We start from the raw sequence: 20,725 nt of genomic DNA, 5'->3' as shown, positions 1-20,725 counted from the left end.
TCACTGGGCCAATCGCTATGCTATTTTTCTTATATTAGTACACATCTTTGTGTAGCAGGAACCAAGTTGTCTAAACTATTTTTAATTCTGATCGGGGCAGCACAGTGGCTAAATGGTTAGCACTTCCACCTGGCAGTACTCGGGTTGCTGGTTCAAATCACAACCATGGCACCTGCTGCCTGGAGTTTGCATGTTCTCCCTGTGCCTGCGTGGGTTTCCTTCCACACTCCAAAGACATGCTGGTAGGTGAATTGGCTCCTGTCTAAATTGTCCCTAGTATGTGTATGTATGAATGTGAGTTAGGGACCTTAGATTGTACACCCCTTGAGGGTTAGGGACTGATGTGAATGTACAATATATATGTAAAGCGCTGCGTAAATTGACAGAGCTATGCAAGTACCATATATAAATCTTTTTTGTTTGGGTTTTTAGAGGAGTTTTTTAGCTGTAAAAAAGCTCTAACGCTGCAAAACGTGGTAAATTACGTTTTTGGCCATTTGTTTGACCCAAAAAATTTTGGTAAACAAAAAAAACTCAAATGTGGAAAAATGTGGGAAAATGCCGCTAAATGCGGCAAAACACCACTAAACACTAATGCAAAAGTTTAGCACACATTGTGCAATCATTAAAAATCTATGCAGTTTCTGGATTTGGGTGTATTTTCATTCTGCAAATGTGAAATTTGAAGGGCAAGTCCACCTGGAATTGATAAAGGTAAAGTCTGGTGGAATGAACCAAATCTTGGCTTCTTGGGCTCCATGCACATGTTTTGATAACGCTGGTAACGTTAGCTGTGTAAAGTCACATTAAGGGCTCGTTCACACTTGCCCCTATAGCGTTTGACAAGCGTTGGTCCGGCATTTGCGGAGTATTTTTAACACTCCGTAAACGCTGCATGCGCGGTTTAGCGGAGGTTGCTAGGCATTTGCCAAGCGTTAAAAACGCCCCATAAACGCCTATAATGAAGTTTGAATGGTGTTAACGCTCCGCAAACGCCTCGCAAACGCGTCACAACCGCACCACAAACGCCGGCCGGGCGTTTGCGGAGCAGCACCATAGACTTGAATAGGAGGCTTTAACTCCTCCTGACTCGACCAGAGGCGTCCGTTTCGCCGCAACACTAACGCTCCCGTTTGAACAGCACCATGTGCTGCAATGTGAATTTTCCCAGGCGTTTGGGAAACGGTAAAAACGCTTCCCAAACACCTGTCTGCCGCTTGCTAACAAGGCTAGTGTGAACGTAGCCTAAAAATGTGAGGTTTTTTTTAGCGTTTTTGCATTAGCGTTTAGTGGCGTTTTGCCGCATTTAGCGGCATTTTCCCACATTTTTCCACATTTGCGTTTTTTTTAGAGTTTTTTGTTTACCAAAATTTTTTGGGTCAAACAAATGGCCAAAAATGCCGTTTACCGCGTTTTGCAGCGTTAGAGCTTTTTTACAGCTAAAAAACTCCACTAAAAACCCACTAGTTCTGGGTTTTTTTCCAGCCAAAAAACACTGATTACAGTCTGTGTACATGGACACATAGGATAACATGCTGGGGGGTTTACTGGCTGTAGAAAAAAACGTCAAAAGCCAAAAACAGCCGCTGCAAAAACGTCCCGTGTGCATGAGGACTTATATAGTGGAAAAATCTTCCTAGCCTTGTTCCTGGCTTCCTTAGTTTTCCTATTACATCCACCTTCGGCTGTACACATTTTTCTTTTTTTCATTCATTATAAAAAAAAAAAAGATACATTAAAAATCTAACAGGGAGAGTGTGAGCCCTTTGTAATGCTTAGGCAGATGTTCTGACTCAGCCCCGATTCACATATATGCGATATATCATTTGAATGGACCCGTGACACGCAGAGAAAAAGTCCCTGCACTGCTTCTGAAAACGCAGCCCGCACGGGAACCTCGGTTCCCAGTACGGTTGCGTTTTCCAGTGCGGACGGCGTGCCATTAGAACTAATTGCACCTGCCCGAGGGTCCACATTTCTCTGTGCGGCTGCATGGATTTTTGTGCGAATCCGCAGCGGCACCACCCGCACAGATGTGAACCAAGCCTCAAGGAACAGAAAAATGGAGATCTTGCCATCTGAATCTCCCAGAGATAAGACATATCTTAAAGCTGAACTGCATGACAGGCAAATATTGTATACATCTATTTGTCATCTTCTTGAATCTTGGTGTGCTTTGTGTATTTCTTCCAGATCCGTGCAGTAATCCAGTGTGACACTTTATCTCTGTGCAGGAGCTTCCTGTAATAAAGACCGCTCAGTGCTGCTCATTTTGCTTGTGCAGGGTGACTGGTCTGGTCTCCGCCCCCTCCTGTAGTACTCTGCAGGCAGCCTATGGTGGGTGGCGCCTGTTGGTTCTTCCCACAGCCCTGCTCTCTGCACAGGCTATATCCAGCACAGTGATGATGTCAATGCTCATTTTAAAAGGTAAAATCTGGCTTTACAAAAGCATTTGATACACACAAAGTGCATTTATATCCTTTGTGGCTATTGAGAAATGCATTTAAATGAAAGTGTTTGCGCCCGGTTTTTCAGCTTCTGCAAAAACTGAGATATAACTTTAACTGAATGTTACCCAATGCACTCATTTTCTACCGCTAATTATTTGGCAGTGGAGACATAAATGCGATTTCTGTAGTGTTGGCCTGTTTTACAGCACCGTAATTTGGAGGGAGATTTATTTTACTATTAGAAATGTCAAACAGCTATCGGCATGGTAAAAAGATTACTTTTTTTTTCTGATCCTATACAGGGTTATCATTAGAACGATCTACAGCCACCATTGCATCCCGAGCTCGCCTGTCGGAGAGGGAGGAGGAAGCCATATCCTGCTTTGAGAAAGCCAGCTGGATTGCACAAGTCTATCTGCAAGAGTTAGAGAAGGTATGGAAAACACTCAACATCTAAAGGACATCAGGCACACGCTCTGGGTGCTGCATCTTCTATCTCTCATAATCTTTTTTTATTTTTTATACATTGCCTACTATGAGCCCTTTGAAATGTCTTCCATATGAACTCTTATTATTGACTCAGATCCACGAATCAGAATAAACCGTGCAAATTACATTTGGAGAATAAATGCCTGCATGTGATTGGATGCTCCAGGACAATGTAGATCAGATATTATGACACTTAGATAAATGATGTGCTGAGTCATATCGTTCTAGACCAGCATGGTATGCTTAGCAGATTGATTATCTTAGTGAGAAGCACTGTGCACTCTAGGGCAGCCTTTCTGAACCTTCTTAACATGGAGGAACTCCTAAAATAACTTTCAGGTCTCAGGGCTCCCCTGGGAATAATTACTTTATCCACAGATCGAGGCACATTAGTGTGATGATTAGTATGAAGAATGTCCCTTACATTAGCAGTCAGTGGGAAGAATGCCCCTTACATTGGTGGTCATTGAGAAGAATGCCCCTTACATTGGTGGTCATTGAGAAGAATGCTCCTTACATTGGTGAGAAGAATACTCCTTACATTGGTGGTCAGTGAGAAGAATGCCCCTTACATTGGTGGTCATTGAGAAGAATACTCCTTACGTTGGTGGTCAGTGAGAAGAATGCCTCTAACATTGGGGATCAATGGGAAGATAGCTCCTTCAATTGGTAGTCAGTGAAAATAATGCTACTTACACTAGTAGTCATTAAGAAGAATGATCCTTACACTGGTGGTCATTAAGAAGAATGATCCTTACATTGGTGGTCATTGGGAAGAATGTCCCTAACATTGGTGGTCAATGGGAAGATGGCCCCTTTCCTTGGTAGTCAGTGGGAAGAATGTCCCCTACATTGGTGGTCAGTGGGAAGAATCCCCTTAAAGTGGTGGTCACTGGGAAGAATGTCCCTTACAGTGGTAGTCAGTTGGAAGAATATCCCTTACATTGATGGTCAGTAGGAAGAATGCCAATGCCAAAGTAGAAAACTGGAAGAGATGGAGGTTTTCCTTGAAAGAGAGGGTTGACTTGATCAAAACTTACCTGATCCCGATCTTTTTATGTCAGCTTCATCTGTATCTTACTGGTATCGCTCTATGCAAGTCTCTACAGCTGCTTTTTCTAAATGTTATGGGGAAATAGGCTGAACCTGATCAAATGCAAGGTAACTTACCTCTCCAGGCAGGAGGGTGGCCTAGGAATGGTCAACCTGATAGTTTTCTTTTCTCTGCTCTTTTTAAACTACAATCTTGGTAATTTGTTAGCAGAGATCCTGCCGGGATGGGTGGGTATTTTTCAGTCTTGGTTTAAGCCTTTAATGCATTGCTGGGAAGATGGTTGGCCAGTGAAAAAGTCTGAGAGCCCGACATGGCAAACTCCCGGCTTATGTTGCCCCATGTCTGAAAATACTTTGGCAGGTGATAGTGGAGGATATCAGGTCCCTTCCCAGGAAGCTTCTGGAGGAGAGCATTTTGGCTTCTGCTTTCAGTGTGTCACTGGCCTTGAAGGATTGCCCAGGCTCCGTAAAGAGGGAGGGGTTGCGTTTAATTAATTTAGAGAGAATCCCTTTGAAGTTTAGGGATCAAGCCTGGCTCGCTTTCTATGGAAAGCTTTATGTGAGAAGGAACCTGAAGCATCACCCGGTGGATGATCAGGATTGTTCTGGAGTGGAGTGTGTTGGTAAAGTGGAGTCTATGGACCACTTTCTTTTCCAGTGTCCCTTTAACTTAGAGGTGTATAAAAGGGTGGGGATGGTTCTGGGCATCCCCTTTCTCTATCACATGAGTTATGCAGAGTGGGTGTATGGGGCATTCCCAGCTCGCTGGAATTTTGATTTGGCTACACTTTTTCTAGTTGATATAGTTGTTCGTTACTTCACGTGGAATGCACGGTGTCAGATTATTCTGTGGACAAAGTCCTCCTTGTTGAGGTGGTGGTGCACGATATTCTGGGTGAGGTTGGAAAGATTCGGGGTCTTGAGATGGACAGGGAGTTTCGGATTTTCTGGATAAGGGGCGTGGAGGAATATCAGACCTGCCTTTTGGTGAACTGTCCATCTCTGGGTAAGTCGTTCTTTTCTTATGCTGTTCTTTTCACTCCCTTAGTTTTTGTTGGTTAAGATCTTCTCTTTGAAGAAGGGCTGCATGCATACTGGGTGTAGGTTTGTTTCTTTACCTCACAGATTTGATGTCTGATGAAGTGATGTGAGTTGTAGTAAAAAAAATTTTCCCCAGTACCGACATGTACATTTCTGAGATTTGTGCTCTTTGCTATAAAGCCATCTTTTGTCTGACAGCAGATTTTGCTATATTTTCTTTTTTTTGTAAATATGTATATAATTATTTATTTCTGCATATGGATTTTATGTTTGTTGATTGCAAGATAAAGAAAAATTGGGAAGAATATTTCTTACATTGGTAGTCAGTGGGAACAATGTTCCTTACATTGGTGGTCAGTGGGAAGAATGTTCCTTACATTGGTGGTCAGTGGGAAGAATGTTCCTTACATTGGTGGTCAGTGGGAAGAATATTCCTTACATTGGTGGTCAGTGGGAAGAATATTCCTTACATTGGTGGTCAGTGGGAAGAATATTCCTTACATTGGTGGTCAGTGGGAAGAATGTTCCCTACATTGGTAGTCAGTGGGAAGAATGTTCCTTACATTGGTTGTCAGTGGGAAGAATATTCCTTACATTAGTGATCAGTGGGAAGAATGTTCCTTACATTAGTGGTCAGTGGGAAGAATGTTCCTTACATTAGTGATCAGTGGGAAGAATGTTCCTTACATTAGTGGTCAGTGGGAAGAATGTTCCTTACATTAGTGATCAGTGGGAAGAATGTTCCTTACATTAGTGGTCAGTGGGAAGAATGTTCCTTACATTAGTGGTCAGTGGGAAGAATACTCACTACATTAGTGGTCAGTGGGAAGAATGCCCCTTACATTGGTGGTCAGTGGGAAGAATGCCCCTTACATTGCTGGTCAATGCCCCCTCCCCCCCTTCTTTTTATGGATAGCTAAAAAAAACCATTGGTGTCAGTGGCAGCTTATTTGAGAGGCAGAAGTTGTACATTTCTCAAGGAACCGCTAGCAACATCTGGAGGAACCGTTTGAGAAAGACTACTCAAAGGGGTTGAATAACTAAAGGAAAATTGACCTTCTGACTTCCATCATCCAATGACGTGTAAGAAAAAATACTGTTTTTTTCTTTCTTACACATGGTTGGGTATTCTTTGCAAAGTAAATTTTCACCCCGTTCCCTAGGCTCTGGGGAAAATTCCCTTGCAAAATGAACAGCCTATTTGCTTTTAGTCAGTCAGCCCCCATATATGCTTGCTTTTATGTGCAGGCCTTTTTTGGACAAAATTATTGTTGAAAACAATATCAAATTTTTAGAGTAATTATCAGTCTTGACACAAAATTGATGTCAGTGTACGTACGCATGTCAATGTACTTGGCAATTTTTGAATATTTGATCAGCCTATATTATAGCAATCTGCAGTATGTACTTTGTGTTGGTTCCAAGTTTAAGTTGTTTCTAAGATTGATTACAAAAGCCCCTTTGACTAGCCACACCTAAGGATTGGTAAATTGCAATATATTATTGTTGGGATTAGACACTCTAAAGAGGTTTCACTACTTATCTAAATGTGTTCATCAGTTGTGAAACTAAGGAAGCTACTTGGATGGTGAAACATCCTCCACGTCACAAAACAGGTCCAGCAGAATGTGACTAAATTCCTCCTTTTAGATGTTAAAATGGTTCTAAAGGCAGAAGTTTTTTTTTTTTTTTTTACCTTCATGCATTTTATACACAAAGGTAAAAAAACCTTCAGTATGTAATACTTATCTAAGCCCCTTCCCGATTCAGCGCTGTGCATGAGAGCAGAGGCTTTCCCGGCTCTCTACCTCCTCATTGGCTCAGACACAGCAGTGGGGGCCATTGGTTCCTGCTGCTGTTAATCACAGCCAGTAAGGAGGCAGCGAGGGGCGGGGTCGAGCAGTGCTTTGTGTGTCTTATGGACAGAGATGGCACAGGAGTGAGCACACATGAGTGTCCCCAGAGCAAGTAGCTTGCTCTGAGGGCGCGCGGCAGGGGGGAGGGGCCAGAAGCACCGACGAGGGACCCGAAAAGAGCAGCATCCGGCTGCTCTGTGCAAAACCATTACACAGAGCAGATAAGTGTGACATGTTTGTTATTTAAAAAAAAAACTGAAAAATTTCCTTTGCAATCACTTTAATTTGGATGATAGTATTAAGGTATTTCATATTTGAGAAAAAATTGTTCGTAATAAATTCTTACAGATATGAAAATGATGATTGGAGGTGCTGTGATTGTATTCTGATAGATGATTATATATAGCCCCCTAGCCTCGCATTGATTTTTGTATCTGATTTGCACACATGCAGTTCTGATCTCTCGTCTTTTCACCACCAGACCATGAGCAGCTCGAGGAACTCTAAAGGCGGCTCATCCTGGCCTGACTTTGAACTCAACTACTTTCTGGAAGCAGCACTTCAGAGCGCTTATGCCGCGCACTTCAAGAGAGGGTGAGTGGACGCTTGTCCGGGCTTTATAATGTCTATATGTCTATCAAATATTAAAGCTCAACTCCAGCCTTAAAATGGGGCCCCTTCAGTGGTGTATTTAGGTTTTGTGCTGCCCTAAGCAACACAAAAATTGGCGCCCCCCTGCAGAAAGAGCTTGATATTGACCAAGAACACCCCTGCCCTCCTACCGAGCCTTCCACTACCACTGCCCCTCATACACCAGCCACAATCCCCCATGTCGAGAGAAAGAGACGCTCACCTTCACAGCTCCGGACATCCCCAGGTACAAGAGTTGGGCTGGGCATACACTGTCATTAAACCCACAGCATCTCTTCGAACCCACCAGGTCCCCATGCCGTGTGTGTCCCTTCTTCCTTCCCTTTTTCCAAGGGGCAGTGCTGCCCCCCCTGAAAGGTGCCACCCTAGGCAAATGCCTTGTTTGCCTTGTGGTAAATACACCCCTGGGCCCCTTTTACATGGGTGATATGATTAGCTCCACCTGTCCGTTTTTCAGGCAGTCCTGAACAGATGGTCCATGTACCCCTATAGACCAGGAGGTGTAAATGGACTTGTGTTCATTTACACCTGCCTAACTGCAGTCCCATATGTTCTACTAAAAAAAAAAAAAAAAAAAAACGGAAAGGGATCCGCCCCTTCCATCTAGGTGGATTGGGTCAGAGGGCAGTCGGGTGTAAGCATAGGAAACCCAAAGAGCAGAGAGGGCTTTGTCCGTGTCCGCTCTGCAAAACGAATTGCTGCTATCTGCCTGCTCTGCTCTGATCAGCCGACAGATTCTCTTTAGGGTGTGCGCTTTCAGCACATGTTTTTTTTAATAGAACGCAAATGTGCGTCCGCTCGGCGTCTAGGCCCAGACACCGGGAGGCCGCACATTTGCGCTCTGATGGCGCCAAGAGGTTAAAGTGTAACTAAAGGCAAAACTTTTTTTTTTTTAGTTTTGAACAGAATGGAGGTGGATTAGAACCCCTGTCAGGTTTTTATTGTGGTTTGTGCCCCCATTATGGAGATTCACCCACTCTATTTGTCCTGCTTACCATTATCATTGAAAGGGAAAGTAAAAGAAAATCTCAAAGTTTGGGTTGTCCCTAGAAAAACAATAGAGGGAAAATCTTCCAACAGTTCTAGAGACCTGGGGGAGGGAGGGGGACAAGAAATTTCCTTAATTTGCAGGGATTTCCTCTCACCTCCTGTTTGGCTATGGGACAGAAAGTGAGGGGAAATCTCCGCAATAGGACACAGATGGTGAAAAAACTTTTGACGAGTTCTAACCCTCCCTTACTCTATCCAAGATAGAAAAAATGTTTTGCCTATAGTTCTACATTAAAGTGGTTGTAAAGACTCAGCCTGGGTTCACACTTGTGCGGTGCAGCATGACGCATTCTCACCGCATTCCTGTGCAAATCACATGTGAATTGTGTGCGGGGCGATTATAGCCATCCATTCTGTATGGCTCCAATCACACTGCATCCGCATCAAGAAGGTGCAGGACCCTTTTTTGGGTTTGCACTAGAATCGGATCACATGGGTATTCCCACCTATGAGATCCGATTTCTGCACATCGCACCGCATTTTGCAGACCAATTTCGGGGTGTTGTTAACTTAACATACACACCCGCAGCGGTTCGCATGAACGGGATGTGATTCTGATGCGGTGCGGAATTCGCACAGAAAACGCTGCAAATTCTGGACCGCATCAGTGTGAACCCAGGCTGAAGGAGAACCAGGGGAGGGTTAGATTCAGCTGCCAGAGTCTGTTGAATTCTGAGACCAGGGGAGGAGGAGAGAAGGGGTTGCTGCAGCTGCACAGAGAGGTACAGGATCTGGTGGAGGAGTTCTGCTGAGACATGGGGGTGCCGAAGCTGCAGGAGAGGTGCAAGGGCCATATATAATGGCCTGGCAGGCCGGATTCAACCCACAGGCCTTGTGTTAGACATGTGCACTAAAGGATATCCTTCATCTCCAAAAATAAGCCATACACATCCGCTGCCTAATGTCCCTGTAATCTATTTTTCATGAAAACTTTTCTTATTGTGTTTTCCAGCCTTCTTGTAATGTTCTTGGTGAGCTCCTGAACCTCTTTTTTCCCTCTTACTTCTGTTTGGTTGGCACAAGCAGTGCACATTAGTTGCAGTTATCTGCACACTACACATCCCTTAGTCCATAGTCCGTCTCAGGAATAAACAAGAGAGGGTGGCTACATTCCTACATACAGTGGAGCCATGGAGAATGAATGTAGCCACCCTCTAACAGTGCAGTGTCCCCAGCCATCTCCTCCGGCCGATGCCGGCATCTGTCTTCCAGGTTCTGTTCCCTGCGACATCGGGACGTACGGGGGACGGAATAGCGGGAAATTAAAAAATGTCAAAATGTGACATTCACTCAATACACTAAAATTTTATAGTATTCCATTACTGTATCAAACCATTTCACATACATTTTGTCCCGAGTGCTTTGTCCTGTGCCCTGCCTGCATTTTTACTGTTCTTTCTGCCTGGAAACTGAGAAATGTCCATGGCGTCCAAAAAGCATCCCTTTAGGTCAAAAGCGGTTCTAGACCGGCTAGAGAACAGCGATAGTAAATCAGAACCAGTTGCAGAATTGAGTGAAAATGATTCGTGGGGGAAATTCGTCATCAGACACTGAAAACGATTTTGTGACTTTTCTCAGTGATGTGCGAACTTGGCGCTATATTTCAAATTTCAATGTTTTTGGTTTGATCATATTATTGAATTAAATGTAATATTATTATATTTTATGATTCATTATATTATAATTTATGATTTTGTGTTTCAAATTTTATCATACCCGGGATGTTTACTAGACTTTTGTTTGGACAGATTTCAGTGAGTTATTCCTAAGAATTACAGGCCTACAATAAAAAAACAACAAATTTCATTGAAAATATTGTACCGCTTTGAGCACAGAAATACTGACATAATCAGACCGCTAGGGAGGTTTAATTTGCAAGATTTTAAAACAGAAATGAAGAAAAACGTGGGGGGATTTTTTTTTTTTTTCAAACGCTTTGGGTTTTTTTTTTTGGTTTCTTTAGCATGTTGCATGACTGCATAATTGTCATTCAAAGTGAAGCAACGTTGCAAATTGGCCTGGGCAGGAAGGGGGGGTTAAAGTGCCCGCTATTGAAGCATATACTGTATAATTAAATTTTTTTTTTTAAATAGTTTAGTGCCTATTTCAGCACACGTGTTCAAACAGAAAATGCAGCATTTGATAAAAAAAAACACAAACAAACTGTTTGCCGTGCAGATTAATCTCACCCCAATGGGATATGCTGCATCCAGAGAAATGTAACACAATGGGGGAGATTTATTAAAATTGGAGCACTCAGAATTTGGTGCAGCTGTGCATAGTAGCCAATCAGCTTCTAACTTCACCTTGTTCAATTAAACTTTGGCAATAAAACCTGGAAGCTGATTGGTTTCTGTGCAGAGCTTCAGCAAATTTTGCACCATGCAGTTTTAGTAAATATCCCCCAATGCAAACCAGGTCCAACGCCGTCTCTGATTTGTCATCTACGCTACTCCAAGTCATTGGGAATTTTCTGCTCTATCAGTGCTGTGCATATCAAATGTATGTCAAAATGCAGGAAAACACCTATCTACATGAGCTCCTCTTTCCTCCTGGCAGTGGCATTTTGGCAGAAAGAAACACCTGACGCTTGTAAATACATGGTGTCTTTAGCCTTGTCAAGCATTTGGGCATGAATTCATTTCACGACACACAAATCTATCTCTCGACCCCTCGTCTCATCCCTTCAGTCTCCGCCTGAATCACCAGCCTACTGAATGACATATCAGATTGGATGTCACTCCACTTCCTTAAACTGAACCTCTCCAAAACTGAGCTCCTAGTCTCCCCCCCAGCCTGCGCCCCCCCCCCCCCCTGACTTCTCCATCACGTCCAACAACGCCACCATCAGGCCCGCCCCGCAGGCCAGAGTACTTGGTGTCATTCTGGACTCCAATCTATCCTTCCAGCCCCAAGTCCACTCACTAACAAACTCGTGCAGACTCCACCTCCGCAACATCGCCAAAATCCGCACGTTCCTAACCCCAGAAACCACTAAACAGCTCATCCACTCCCTCATCATATCACGACTCGACTACTGCAACTCCCTCCTCACTGGCCTGCCTCGCCACAGGCTATCCCCGCTTCAGTCGATCCTGAATATGGCTGCCAGACTCCTTCACCTTTCCAACCACTCCATTTCCGCCACCCCCCTCTGCCAATCCCTCCACTGGCTTCCGATTGCCCAACGGATCAAATTCAAACTGCTAACACTGACGTACAAAGCTGTCCATAATTCTGCCCCAAACTACATCACCGACCTGATATCCAAGTACCAGCCAAAACGCACTCTCCGTTACTCACAAGACCTCCTTCTCTCTAGTTCCCTGATCTCCTCCTCCCATGCCCGTCTCCAGGACTTCTCCAGGGCATCACCCATCCTCTGGAACTCACTACCCCAATCCATCAGACTATCACCTACTCTCCTCTCCTTTAGGCGCACCCTGAAAACCCATCTCTTTAGGGAAGCCTACCCCACCCCCTGCTAATTGCCGACCTCCTCCACTCTTCCTACCACTCCATCCCCCACAGCTTTTCCTCCCCGTACCACTATCCCCTCCCTCCTAGATTGTAAGCTCCAAGGAGCAGGGCCCTCGAATAATTTATTCTGGCTATTGAAATGAATTCTCAGGCACTAAACGCACATAGCGTTAACGTGCGTTTGTATACGTTTACACACATCAAGCCTTTTTTTTCCTATAAAAATGCTGCTACTCCCGGATGCGCTGGCAATGGGTGTTGTTCTGCCTCTAAACACTCCGGCCTGTAAACTCCTCTAAATGCCTGTGTGTGCACGGGCAACATCACCAAAATACGCCAAAATGCACAATCGGCTTACAGGATTTATTGCCAAAGCTTAATTGAACAAGCTGAAGTTAAAAGCTGATTGGCTACTATGCACAGCTGCACCAGATTCTGAGTGCTCCAGTTTTAGTAATGCAGGCCATAGATGGGTCGAAAATCGGCCGAAAATAAAATCGGCCGATTTTCGGATCGTTAGTGGGCAATTTGGTCGGCCGTTTTTCGGTATTTTGGCCGGTTTTTTTTTCGGTAAAGTTGGAAAAAAATCGGCCGATTTTGCCGATCGGCCGATTTTCGCGGCAATTAGTGGGCAAATCGGCCGATTTTTTACCGATAAAAAATCTGCGCATGAGCAGTGACCTGCAAGAGGAAGACAAAAAGAAGAAGAGGATGAAGATGAAGAAGAGGATGAGGAAGATGAGGATGAAGAAGAAGAAGAGGATGAGGATGAAGAAGAAGAAGAGGATGAGGATGAAGAAGAAGAAGAAGAAGAAGAAGAGGATGAGGAGGAAGAAGAAGAGGATGAGGAGGAAGAAGAAGAGGATGAGGAGGAAGAAGAAGAGGATGAGGAGGAAGAAGAAGAGGATGAGGAGGAAGAAGAAGAGGATGAGGAGGAAGAAGAAGAGGATGAGGAGGAAGAAGATGAGGATGAGGAGGAAGAAGATGAGGAGGAAGAAGATGAGGAAGAAGAAGAAGAGGATGAGGAAGAAGAAGAAGAGGATGAGGAAGAAGAAGAAGAGGATGAGGAAGAAGAAGAAGAGGATGAGGAAGAAGAAGAAGAGGATGAGGAAGAAGAAGAAGAGGATGAGGAAGAAGAAGAAGAGGATGAGGATGAAGTAGGAGGATGAGGATGAAGTAGGAGGATGAGGAAGAAGAAGAGGATGAGGAAGAAGAAGAGGATGAGGAAGAAGAAGAGGATGAGGAAGAAGAAGAAGAAGAGGATGAGGAAGAAGAAGAAGAGGATGAGGAAGAAGAAGAAGAAGAAGAAGAGGATGAGGAAGAAGAAGAAGAAGAAGAAGAGGATGAGGAAGAAGAAGAAGAGGATGAGGAAGAAGAAGAAGAAGAGGATGAGGAAGAAGAAGAAGAAGAAGAAGAGGATGAAGAAGAGGATGAGGATGATGATGAAGAAGAAGAAGATGAGGATGAAGAAGAAGAAGAAGTAGGATGAAAATAAGAGGAATTCCAGTCCAGCAAAAAGTGTCTCTGCAGAGAGCTCCGCTATTTCTTTGACAGTTCTCTGACAGTTCCTTGACATTTACAGCGGTTGCAACAATGTATCTATTTGTTTCCGAATAAAAACATCTGTATCCTAAATGGAAACAAATAGATACATTGTTGCAACTTCTATAAATGTCAAGGAACTGTCAGAGAACTGTCAAAGAAATAGCAGAGCTCTCTGCAGGGACACTTTTTGCCGGCTCTAGACGGGTAGAAAATTGGCCGATTTTTTTTTTTTTTTTTTTTTTTTTTTTTTTTTTTTTTTTTTTTTACCATTGATGGTAACGTCGGCCACTTGAACGACCGATTTTTCGTTTTTTAAAAGAAAAATCTGCCGTTTTTCTCCCCATCTATGGCCTGCATTAGGCTAGGTTCACACCTACGCAGCTGGCCTTTGATCTGTTTCTGCAGTGCGTTTTGCGTTTTTTTGCAAATGTGTTTTTGCCGCTTTTTAATACGTTTTGCATTTTTTTTTTCTTGTTGCTAGGCAGATTAAAACACAAACCGCATCAAAAACGCAGCAAACACACACTACATGCTTTTCTTGCAGCGTTTTCATTGAAGTCTATAGAACCAAAAACGCAATTTTACACACGTCAAAACTTTTTTTTTTCATAGAAAAAAGCTGCTACTCCCGGATGCGCTGGCAATGGGTGTTGTTCTGCCTCTAAACGCCCCGGCCTGTAAACTCCTCTAAATGCCTATGTGTGCACGGGCACATGTTGTGCCCTTCCTTCATACTCTGTGCTTTTGGACATTCCTGTTCATAAGGATGAAAAAACTTGGTCTGTGTCCCTTGATGTGCACTAAAGAAATTTAGATTTTTGGCTTACCTGTAAATCATGTTTTACGGCTTACTGCAAAATTGAAGCCATACAGTGGCTACATGGTTAGCATTTCCGCCTGGCAGTACTAGGGTCACTGGTTTGAACCCCAACCACGGCACCACCTGCCTGGAGTTTGCATTATCTCCCTGTGACTGCGTGGGTTTCCTCTGGGTACTCCAGTTTCCTCCCACACTCCAAAGACATGCTGGTAGGTTAATTGGCTCCTGTCTAAATTGTCCCTAGTATGTGTGTGTATGAATGTAAGTTAGGGACCTTAGATTGTACACCCCTTGAGGGTTAGGGACTGATGTGAATGTACAATATATATGTAAAGTGCTGCGTAAATGGACGGCGCTATATAAGTACCTGAAATAAATAAAATAAATATTTACTAAAACTGGAGAGTGCAAAATCTGGTGCAGAAACCAATCGGCTTCCAGATTTTATTGCCAAAGCTTAATTGAGCAAGCTGAAGTTAGAAGCTGATTGGCTATCATGCACAGCTGCTCCAGTTTTAGTAAGGCTAGGTTCACACCTATGCAGTTTGCCTTTTCTCCGTTTTCTGCAGAGCGTTTTGCGTTTTTTCTTACGTGCGTTTTTGTCGCATTTTTAATACGTTTTGTGTTTTTTTTTTCTTGCTGCTAGGCAGATTAAAACACAAACCGCATCAAAAATGCACTACATGCTTTTCTACAGCATTTCCATTGAAGTCTATAGAACCAGAAGCGCAACTTTTTGCGTTAAAAACTCCCTGACCTTTTCCAGAAAAACGCACAGGGTGGAAACGTGAAGACGTGAACGTGTCCCATAGGAAATCATGTTAAATGGACTGTAATGCGTTTCTGCAAAACGCTGAGGAAAAAGCATAGGTGTGAACCTGGGGTTCATCTCCCTCATAGACTAACATGCAGGGGCATTTACAGAAGAGTAAAAAACCCACCAGATGCCCCATAGGAGCAGCAGGACAAATGTCCAATGTGCATGGAGCCTTCATATTATAATGGCACTACAGCATGGGATGTTCTGTTTCTCCCATGCTTTTCCAGAGCTTTTGCCGAATATAGATCACAGGTCAGACTTTTGCCCGCACAGATTGAAGTGAAGGATTATGGGACGTCTGCTACAACCGTCTTTGAGAACATTTGCTAGGATCTTGCTTGTTAGTACAGTGGAAGGTCTGTCCCAGCGATCCGAAGTGTGTGGCCTTTCCTTATTCTGCTCTACTTACTCGGTGAATCATTTGCAGGAAATGAGGAAATTAAACATTTTGGGAGCTGGGGAGGATAAATGAGTCACGATGTGCTTAGAAGAGATTTTATGTCTTTTTATACAAGTCAAACCTGTCTTTTTTATTAACACTTTATAGAATGTAATAATTCTCACAGCTAGAAGAAAAAAAAAATTAATTGTAATTCCAGTTTTGGTGAAGTGGACTTTTTAATGCAATTCATAATTAAAGTATATGTAAACCCATTCAGTTTAATATATAAATTAAATGAAAACACATTTGTGTATAGATATAAAAAAACAACATTAAAGTGTTCCTAAACCCAGGACCCTGCATTCACTATATCTGGTCTCCCCGGACCCTGCATTCACTATATCTGGTCTCCCCGGACCCTGCATTCACTATATCTGGTCTCCCCCGGACCCTGCATTCACTATATCTGGTCTCCCCGGACTCTGCATTCACTATATCTGGTCTCCCCGGACCCCGCATTCACTATATCTGGTCTTCCCGGACCCTGCATTCACTATATCTGGTCTCCCCGGACCCTGCATTCACTATATCTGGTCTCCCCGGACCCTGCATTCACTATATCTGGTCTCCCCGGACCCTGCATTCACTATATTTGGTCTCCCCGGACCCTGCATTCACTATATCTGGTCTTCCCGGACCCTGCATTCACTATATCTGGTCTCCCAGGACAGTGCATCCATTATATCTGGTCTCCCCGGACCCTGCATTCACTATATCTGCTCTCCCCGAACCCTGCATTCACTATATCTGGTCTCCCCGGACCCTGCATTCACTATATCTGGTCTCCCAGGACCCTGCATTCACTATATCCGGTCTCCCCGGACCCTGCACTCACTATATCTGGTCTCCCCTGGCCCTGCGTTCACTATATCCGCTCTCCTCGGACCCTGCATTCACTATATTAGGTGTCTCCGGACCTGCACTCACTATATCCGGTCTCCCAGGACCCTGCGTTCACTATATCTGGTCTTCCTGGACCCTGTATTCACTATATCTGGTCTCCCCGCACCCTGCATTTACTATATCTGTCCTCCCCAGATCCTGCATTCACTATATCTGGTCTCCTTGGACCCTGCATTCACTATATCCGGTCTCCCCGGACCCTGCAATCACTATATCCGGTCTCCCCGGACCCTGTATTCACTATATCTGGTCTCCCTGGACCCTGCATTCAATATATCTGGTCTCCTTGGACCCTGCATTCACTATACCCGGTCTCCCCGGACCCTGCATTCACTATATCTGGTCTCCCTGGACCCTGCATGCAATATATCTGGTCTCCCAGGACCCTGCATTCACTATATCTGGTCTTCCTGGACCCTGTATTCAATATATCTGGTCTCCTTGGACCCTGCATTCACTATATCCAGTCTCCCCGGACCCTGCTCTCACTATATCCGGTCTCCTTGGACCCTGCATTCACTATACCCGGTCTCCCTGGACCCTACATTCACTATATCTGGTCTCCCTGGACCCTGCATTCACTATATCTGGTCTCCTTGGACCCTGCATTCACTATACCCGGTTTCCCCGGACCCCGCATTCACTATATCTGGTCTCCCTGGACCCCGCATTCACTATATCTGGTCTCCCTGGACCCTGCATTCACTATATCTGGTCTCCTTGGACCCTGCATTCACTATATCCGGTCTCCCCGGACTCTGCAGTCACTATATCTGGTCTCCCCGGACCCTGCAGTCACTATATCTGGTCTCCCACAGTACACAGAACATGGAAATGCAATTATTTTAGTAAATATAAACTGCTAAATACCTTTTCTCATCAGCAGTTAGAGCAGTCTTGTGACTTCAGCAGAGCACTGATTAAAGCTTGTAGGAGGAGTTTTCTTTCTGCTCTAGGAGGTTGCAAAACCCCTGACCCTCTGTGTGGACAGTGCTGATTGGCCCTGTGCTGATCACATGCACTCTTCCAAGAAAGAAAAAAACTTCTAGCAATACACACCAAACTGAACATGTGCATGTGACTACCGATTAAGTCTGTATCAGGTGGTCATTTCAACAAGAGGAGGGGCAGAGAAGACAGGATCAAACATTCTTTTTACACAATGCAGAGGATTAACCCCTTAGGTTCCACAGTGAGTATAACAAGCATGCTTTACTGCATCTACAGACTGATTTTACTGTTGTGGGTTTAGTAACACTTTAAAACCACAGGCACTTTTACCAACTTCCTGTCCAGGCCAGTTTTCAGCACTGTCGCTCTTTAAAATAACAAAGGCGCAGTCATGCAACATTGTACCCAAACTATATTTTTATCATTTTGTTCACACAACTAGAGCTTTCTTTCGGTGGTATTGTAACCTCCCTGGCGGTATTCCCGAGTGTAGCTCGGGGTAAAGTTTCAGTACCAAAAGCGGTAACCCCGAGCTACACTCGGGCTTACCATGCGGCGCTGCTCCGGGATCTGTTCTTCACTTACCTTGTCCTGCGCTCCCGCGATGTCCCTCCTGCAGTGTCCCTGGCAATGTAATCCGGCGGATGCCGGCATCTGTCCTCTAGGTTCCGTCCCCTGCAAGCGTCGGGATGTACGGGGGACGGAACGGCGGGAAATTTGAAAATGACCAAAAGTGACATTCACTAAATACACTAAAATCACATAGTAAAACATTCCTGTATCAAACCATTTCACATACATTTTGTCCCGAGTGCTTTGTCCTGCGCCCTGCCTGCATTTTTACTGTTCTTTCTGCCTGGAAACTGAGAAATGTCCATGGCGTCCAAAAAGCGTCCCTTTAGGTCAAAAGTGGTTTTAGACCGGCTAGAGAACAGCGATAGTAAATCAGAACCACTTGCAGAATTGAGTGATAATGATTCGTGGGGGAAATTCGTCGTCAGACACTGAAAACGATTTTGCGACTTTTATTAAATTATAATTTATGATTTCGTGTTTCAAATTTTATCATATCCGGGATGTTTACTAGACTCTTGTTCGGACAGATTTCAGTGAGTTATTCCTAAAAATTACAGGCCTACAATAAAAAAACTATATATTTCCATGCAAAAAAATGTACCGCTTTGAGCACAGAAATATGGACATAATCAGACCTCTAGGGAGGTTAATAACCACAGGGGTTTTATTTTTTACTAAACAAATAAAAAAAATTTCTGTTATAAAATGTTGCAAACAGGTAATTTTTCTCCTTCACTGATGTGTGCTGATGAGGCAGCACTGATGGGCACTGATAGGCTGCACTGATAGGTTGCACTGATGGGCACTGATGATGTGTCGCTGGTAGGCAACACTAATGGACCTTGAAAGGCTGCACCGATGAGGCGGCACTGGTGGGCATTGATGAGGAGGCACTGATGAGGCTGCACTGATATGCGGCACTGATGGAAACTGATAGGCAGCACTGAAGGGCACTAATAGGCAGCAGTGAAGGGCACTGATTGGCAGCACCGATGAGCAATGATTGGCAGCACTGATTGGCAATGATAGGCAGAACTGATGGGCACTGTTGGGACTGCACTGATAATCAGGGCACTGATTTTCAGTAGATGTCCCCTTCCACACTTGCCGGTTATCAGTAGTACTTTCCTCATGTGACACCAAACACACAGAGGATTGGCCCACCCCTACTCTCTCCTCATTGACTCACTGGCTGTGATTGACAGCAGCGGGAGACAATGGCTTCTGCTCCTGTCTCAGCCAATGAGGAAGGGGAGAGCCAAGTCTCTGTGCACAGTGCTGGATTGCAATGGGGTAAATATTAGGGGGGCTGGGGGCTGCACACAGAAGGTTTTTTACCTTCACACACATAGAAAAAGCCTTGAGCCTTTAGAACCACTTTATGTTTATGGCTAGAAAGAATATCATCCTTGAGTTCATCTTTAAAGTGAATGTAAACGTACATTTTTAAAAAATAAATGCCAAACATGGGGTTATTTACTAAAACTCTGAATCTGGTGCAGCTGTGCATAGAAACCAATCAGCTTCCATGTTTTATTGTCAAAGCTTAATTGAATGAGCTGAAGTTAGCTACCATGCACAGCTGCACCAGATTCTGAGTGCACCAGTTTTAGTAAATCCTCCCGTTTGCATACTTACTGTACCTGCTCTGTGCAGTGGTGTGGCACAGAACAGCCCTGATCTTCCTCTTCTTGGGTCCCCCGCCCGGGCTCCTGGCTCTTTGCCCCTGCTGAGTGCCCCCATAGAAAGCCGCTGCCTATGGGGGCACTCGTGCGGGCTCAGTCTTGATCCGTGCTCTGCGTATCCATTGACACATAGAGCGCAGCTTTGCCCCACCCCCTGCTCTCACCTCACTGGCTGTGATTGACAGCAGCAGGAGCCAATGGGGATAGAGTGAGCCGAGAGAGCTGCTGCTCTCGTGCACAGCACTGGATTGTAATGGGGCTCAGGTAAGTATTGGGGGGGCAGCTGTACATTTTTTTTACCTTTTTAGGTTTTGTACCTAAATGCAAAGAAGGTTAAAAAAAACCTCTACATTTTGAACTACTTTAATGCATTCCAAATGATCCATTCAGGGAACATTTTTCTAGTTCTAGCTGTAGATCCTCCTTCTAGATCGCTGTGTAGTACAACACAAAACAGGTTTTTCTCCTGTACTGACTTGTTCCGAACTATCAGGCAGGGCATGTTAAAAATGTTTTGAAATTTCACCATGTTTTAATATATGTTGAAATACACAGTAAAGGAGTGTGCGTGTTCAGGACCACACCTCCACCGTTGGCCACAGAAGCTTGTTAACTGTTTGATTACTGATTTTGGGTCACACATCCAACTTTATGGAGCTTGTAGTTGTATCTGCAACCAGCAATAAAGATAATTGTAATTGCTGCCCAGTACAGCGGTAAGATTGGCAGTACATCCGACATTCGATTTTTGGCATACAGGTGTACCTCGGTTTACTATCACCGTAATTTTCGGTTTACGAATGAAAATCCATGGAAAATAATGGTTCGGTTTACGAATTTTTTACAATTTTTTTTGCAATATGAAGTGTATGTTGGTGCCATTTTTTTAATTCAATTCCTGGCTTTTTTTCCT

General features: G+C 44.1%; 1 protein-coding gene across 1 annotated transcript in view; it reads left to right on the top strand.

Annotated features, from left to right (window-relative positions):
* Positions 1–20,725, top strand: part of TTC7A (tetratricopeptide repeat domain 7A) — a 592,416-nt gene that overhangs the window by 62,310 nt on the left and 509,381 nt on the right. The window contains exons 4-5 of the mRNA XM_089653910.1: positions 2,753–2,883; positions 7,371–7,483. Of these exons, the coding sequence (XP_089510036.1) occupies positions 2,753–2,883; positions 7,371–7,483 (244 nt within the window). The remainder of the gene's footprint in view (positions 1–2,752; positions 2,884–7,370; positions 7,484–20,725) is intronic.

This window comes from Staurois parvus, unplaced genomic scaffold (genome assembly GCF_062004578.1).
Source record: "Staurois parvus isolate SC_StPar_1 unplaced genomic scaffold, SC_StPar_1.0 ptg000727l, whole genome shotgun sequence".
NCBI classification, from domain to species: Eukaryota; Metazoa; Chordata; class Amphibia; order Anura; family Ranidae; genus Staurois; species Staurois parvus.
Note: the sequence above shows the minus strand (reverse complement) of the source record. Positions and strands in the feature narration are given on the sequence as shown.